General features: G+C 47.6%; 1 protein-coding gene across 3 annotated transcripts in view; it reads left to right on the top strand.

The window, feature by feature from the left end:
- HSPBAP1 (HSPB1 associated protein 1) overlaps positions 1-2340 on the top strand; it is a 123478-nt gene extending 121138 nt beyond the window's left edge. For all 3 annotated transcript variants that reach the window (XM_082262199.1, XM_082262197.1, XM_082262198.1), the window contains 2 exons: positions 262-372; positions 1921-2340. In XM_082262199.1, coding sequence (XP_082118325.1) covers positions 262-372; positions 1921-2280 — 471 coding nt within the window. In that variant the 3' untranslated portion in view covers positions 2281-2340. The remainder of the gene's footprint in view (positions 1-261; positions 373-1920) is intronic.
- Positions 2341-5942: the final 3602 nt, after the last annotated feature.

Here is a 5942-nt window from a genome sequence, read left to right as displayed (position 1 = left end):
AAGCTCCTCTGGTACAGAGACTGATGTGACTGTGGAGGAGGGGACATTAGAGTGTAAGCTCCTCTGGTACAGAGACTGATGTGACTGTGGGAGGAGGGGACATTAGAGTGTAAGCTCCTCTGGTACAGAGACCGATGTGACTGGCTCAGTGATCTCTGTACAGCACTGCGGTATATGTCAGAGCTATATAAATATATAATGATAATAGTTGTATATAATATAGTATAATCTTATTTTATGTATTTTATTGTTTCCTTGGAGGATTCAGACCATGAGGCTCGAGTAGAAGAAGCCATAACCCGGATGGTGGTGTGCGCCTTTAAATCTGCTGATACTTCTGTGCCCCCCAACGACTGGCTGAACCCCACTGAGGTGAGTGCGATCGGCTGATAAATCGCACATCTTAGCATTGTCATTTCAGCAGGTGTAAGGGGTGAAATCTGTCCTGAGTTACCACACACCAGGTGAAAGTAGAAATCAGGCCTGCAGCGGGAATGGATTTTGCGTGGTAGTTGGGTGGAGCTTCTCAGAGGGCGGAGCTAAGGGTGGGCGCAGCATTGGTTTGATGTTCTCTAGATGTCTGAGCAGGGTAGTGACATGAAATCTCCGCACGCTCCCTGGGGTCGGCTGTTGGGGGAAGGGTAAAGAATACGATTGTAGATGTAACGTCACTCGTTTTTATCCTTTGTGTAAAATCAGAAATCATTATCATTCCTCTATGATTCAGCCCTGTGGGTGGGGTGAAATTCAGAAGAGGGCGTGGCCTGGGAGGAGCCAGACTGATGCGTCATCTTATTCCTCTCCAACTCTGGCCTATGTTCCGTTTTTTTCGGCGCTCCATTTTTGCTATTTATTATGATTTATCATTCCAGTCTATGAATTATATTTGCAATAAATAATCTACATATATACAACATATATAACATTGTTTATAAATATTGATTAGACCGGAGATAGACAGAAACAAAGTAACATTGTTTATAAACATTGATCAGACAGGAGATTGAGAGATTGATCAGACAGGAGATAGAGAGATACAAAGTAACATTGTTTATAAACTTTGATCAGATGGGAGATAGAGAGATACAAAGTAACATTGTTTATAAACATTGATCAGACGGGAGATTGAGAGATACCAGGAATCATTGTTTGTAAACATTGTTCAGACAGGAGATGGAGAGAGCGATAAAGACCTCGCAGAGGATCTAACCCTTCACCGCTAAATAAACAAATATTTGGGCTCCTAATACTGAAACAAGTTTGGCAGAACAGAATAAATTTGAGGTCTCTGAGATTTCGCCCTCTATATAATTAATGATGAATTGATCCGCGCTCCTCCGCGCTCTATGGACTTCACGCCGTCGGCTATTGAATTTAGCATTTATTTCTAATTACGATTTTTTTGCATGCAATGGAGGTCCCCTCCCCCGCAGAGTGTAATAAAACTCATCCAGCCGCTCTCCCAGGCTCGATGGATTATCTATGGCTTTATTCTGCGTATTGGCGGGGCGCAGAGCGCTCACCTGATGGTTTTAGCTCTGGCAAATCAATCGCCTTTCAAACCCCGAGACCTCGCCGACCGACGCAGCCTGGCCATTGTTTCCTTTTTTTGTATCATTTTGAGTAAATGAACGGCCGGGAGGGGAAATCGCGCCGATTGATCAGCATTAAACACAAAGGTTTGGACGCGGCGGTTTGGGAATCTTTCCATCACCCCGGAGCGTAGACGGGGAGCGGGCGAGAAATGTAATTGGCCTTCTGAAGGGGAAAATATGCTGATCCGGCCGCGCGGCGGAACTCGGCGAGAATATAAATATTATGCGGGAAGTTGACAGAAGTGTAGCCTAGGCAGATTTGTGGAATAATACAAGGCCAGCCGAGCCTGACTCCCATTAACCCTTCTCTGACTCTTCCTCGCAGGGAGCCACCACCTCTCATGGAACCAACCTGGAGTACCTGAACCGCGCATGTACCGCCTACCTGGAGCGCAAGAGGGCAATGGGCGAGGGTGATGAGGACGCCCCGCTGCTGAAAAAGAGACGGGCGGATGGGTCTTCAGATGTCACCAGGAGCCACTTCGGGCAATATCTCCTCCCTGTGTTACCTGCGTCAGGTGAGGAGGACGATAGAGGAAAGGCGGAGACACAGGGAAAAGAAGACGCAGGAGAGGCCGATCCTAGAGCGGACGCCATTACCAGCGACGCGGTGCTGGACTGTTTGGTGAACCCTCGGGTTGTTCGCTTAGTGGCTCAGCTCTTATTGACCCGGCCGTATACGTAGTCGCATGACCAACTCGCTAAAACGTTTGTCTGCTCGCTAGATGGCGCTCAATAAAACCGCCATCGATCTGTAGGGTTTATGGACATCTGAGCGATTGGAAATCCAGTGTTCAGCCACCATCCACTGACTTTTTTCTATGTCACAAAAATGTAAACAATGTAACAAAATGTTGCAGCTATTTTTGCCGTAATTTTTGTTTTTCACCAAAAATATCGGTTCAGAAAATGTAATCTAAAGTATTTGTAAACCTCAGACATGAAATATGAACAAAGCACAGCCCTCTATAGTGTGTACTTGTCTCAGTCCGGAGCACTAAGTGTAATTTCTGTCTGCTGCCTCCTTCCTCTGCACCCAGCCTGTGATTGACAGCCTCAGCTCTGTTTCTGTGAGCTGTGTGAAGGGTGTGAAGGGAGGGGGGAGGTGTCCCTACCTTCCAATCAGCTCTTACTGAGCTCTGCATGGGAGGAAGCTCCAGTACACAGCCTGTGATCTACAGCCTCAGGTTTGTTGCTGTTTGAAGGGGGTGTGTCCCTTCCCTCCAATCAGCTCTCACTGAGCTCTGCATGGGAGGAAGCTTCAAGCATACAGCCTGTGATTGACAGCCTCAGCTCTGTTGATGTTTGAAGGGGGTGTGTCCCTTCCTTCCAATCAGCTCTCATTAAGCCTTGCATAGAAGGAAGCTCAAGGACACAGCCTGTGATTGACAGCCTCAGCTCTGTTCCTGTGTGAGGGGGGTGTGTCCTTTCCCTTCACCCAGCTCTCACTGAGCTCTGCATGGGAGGGAGCTCCAGCGCACAGCCTGTGATTCACAGCCTCGGCTCTGTTATTGTGTGAAGGGGGATGTGTCTCTTCCCTCCTATCATCTCTCACTGAGCTCTGCATGGGAGTAAGCTTTAGCACACAGCCTGTGATTGACAGCCTCAGCCCAGTACCTGTGTGAAAGGGGGGGGGGGTTGTCCTTTCCCTCCTACCAGCTCTCAATTAGCTCTGCATGGGAGGGAGTTCCAGGACACAGCCTGTGATTGACAGCCTCAGCTCTGTTCCTGTATGAGGGGGGGGGGTCCTTTCCCTCCATCCAGCTCTCACTGAGCTTTGTATGGGAGGAAGCTCCAGCACACAGTCTGTGTATGACAAGCCTCAGCCCAGTACCTGTGAGCTGTGTGAAGGGGGAGTGTGTCTCTTTCCTCTATTCAGCTCTCACTAAGCTCTGCATGGAAGGAAGCTCCAGCACACAGCCTGTGATTGACAGCTTTAGCTCTGTTCCTGTGTGAAAGGGTGAAGGGGGGGGTGTGTCCCTTCCCTCCAATCAGCTCTCACTTAGCTCTGCATGGGAGGGAGCTCCAGCACACAGCTTGTGATTAACAGCCTCGGCTCTGTTGATGTGTGAAGGGAGGATGTGTCTCTTCCCTCCTATCAGCTCTCACTGAGCTCTGCAAGGGAGGAAGCTCCAGTACACAGCCTGTGATTGACAGGTTTAGCTCTGTTCCTGCCTAAAAGGGGGTGTGTCCCTTCCAACCAGCTCTCACTGAACTCTGCATGGGAGGGAGCTCTAGCACACAGCTTGTGATTGACAGCCTAAGCTCTGTTTCCGTGTGATAGTGGAGGGTGTCCTTTCCCTCCTACCAGCTCTCACTTAGCTCTGCATAAGAGGGAGCTCCAGCACACAGCCTGTGAGTCACAGCCTCTGCTCTATTGATGTGTAAATGGCGGGATGTGTCCCTTCCCTCCAGTCAGCTCTCAGTAAGCCCTGCAGAGTGTAACTTCAGCTCCCCGCCCCCTACTTTCTGAAAGCTCGGACAAGTTGTATAAATCCTGCACTTTGAAGGGCTGTAGAGAAGAGAGGACTGCAGATAAGCAGGTACAACTTATGTGGGAGGATTTGTTTCATCGCTGTGTATCACCTAAGGCCAGTCACTTCACTGGGTATATGGAGGGTTTATAACCACTTTATAAGTGAATTGTTTAGGTTGGGAGGAGAATTTAAAACTTTCATTTTTAGGGATATAAATCCTCCCTCCGGCCTCCCCTTCAGTCGGCCTCCCCTTTATGCACGGTTGTACCGGCTCTTCTCCTGGACTGAAACGGCTTCCTCTGATCTCACTGCACACTGTGAGCCTCTCACAATGTGCATTAGAAGCTGCAGAGTCAGATAGAGCCCCGCCCCATTTCCTGGCTGGGGGGCATCCAGTGTCATCTAGCTCTTTTCCTACCCAGCCTGACTGCCTCATGCCCCGCCCCTTTATTCATTGAATTTCAGGTGTTTAGGAAAAGTGGAGGAAATCTCTTTACGCCCGCCCGCCGCAGATATACTGCGGCAGGCAGCCACTCCTGGGCAAACCGACATAGGTATACATTGGTCGGGCACAGGCAGCTAGGGGGCGAGCGCGGGCCGCCGGCGGCGCAATCCCGCTCGGCAGCAGGGAAGCCGATGCAGCGGGCAGGCAGCTCCGATTGCCACCTGACACCCGCGATCGCTCCGCGCTAAGAGAGAAGAATGGTCGGATGTTGTAAACACAGCTGACTGTTCTCCCTGGAATGATCACAGAGCTCCTGTGATCCTTCTCTATAGGATCACAGGTCTCTATGGTCATTTCACAAGTCATGCCCCCATACAGTTAGAATCACTCCCCTAGGTACACATTTAACCCCTTGATCACCCATAGTGTTAACCCCTTCCCTGCCAGTGTCATTAGTGCAGTAACAGTGCATATTTTTAGCACTGATTACTGTAGTAATGTCACTGGTCCCCCCAAAAGTGTCAAAAATGTCAGTTAGGGGTCCGATCTGTCCGCCGTAATGTCGCAGTCCCGCTAAAAATCGCAGATCACCGCCATTACTAGTAAAAAATATATAAATAAATAAAAATGACAATTTTTTCGCCTAATTTGTAGATGTGATAACTTTTGTGCAAACCATTCAAAATACACTTATTAGGATTTTTTTTAACCAACCAAAAAAATGTAGCAGAAAACAAATTGGCCTAAAATGATGAAAAAAAATGATTTTTAATTTTTTTTTTATTGGGAATGTTATATAGCAGAAAGTAAAAAATATTTTTTTTTTTTTTTCTCAATTGTCGCTCTTTTTTTGTTTTATAGCGCAAAAAAAAAAAAAAAGAAATCACAGAGGTGATTAAATACCACCAAAAGAAAACTCTATTTGTGGGGGAGAGAAAGGGACAACAAATTTTATTTGGGTACAGCGTCGCACGTCCGCACAATTGCCAGTTCATGTAAAGCAGTGCCGAATCGCAAAAAATGGCCTGTTCATTAAGGGGGTAAATCTTCTGGTCCAGAAGTGGTTAAAGGATAAGTTCACCTTAAGAATAAATAAATGCACTTTTTTTTTTTTTTTACAGCTACAATGTTGCATTTATCATCTTTTTTCCTCAGAAGCCTGCAGAGCATTGAGAGAGCATCTGTCCCCAAGGAGCTTACCATCTAAAGTCCTTCATCAGTCTCTTCCCCCAAGGAGCTTGCAAGCTAAGGTACATCATTAGTCTTCGCCTCAAGAAGCTTACAATCTAAGCTCCCTCATCAGTCTCTGCTCCCAAGGATCTTGCAATCTAAGGTACCTCATCAGTCTCTGCCCCAAGGAGCTTACAATCTTAGCTCTCTCATCAGTCTCTGCCCCCAAGGAGCTTACAATCTAAGGTACCTCAT

Source organism: Pelophylax lessonae, assembly GCF_965119305.1.
Source record: "Pelophylax lessonae genome assembly, chromosome: 6".
NCBI classification, from domain to species: Eukaryota; Metazoa; Chordata; class Amphibia; order Anura; family Ranidae; genus Pelophylax; species Pelophylax lessonae.
Note: the sequence above shows the minus strand (reverse complement) of the source record. Positions and strands in the feature narration are given on the sequence as shown.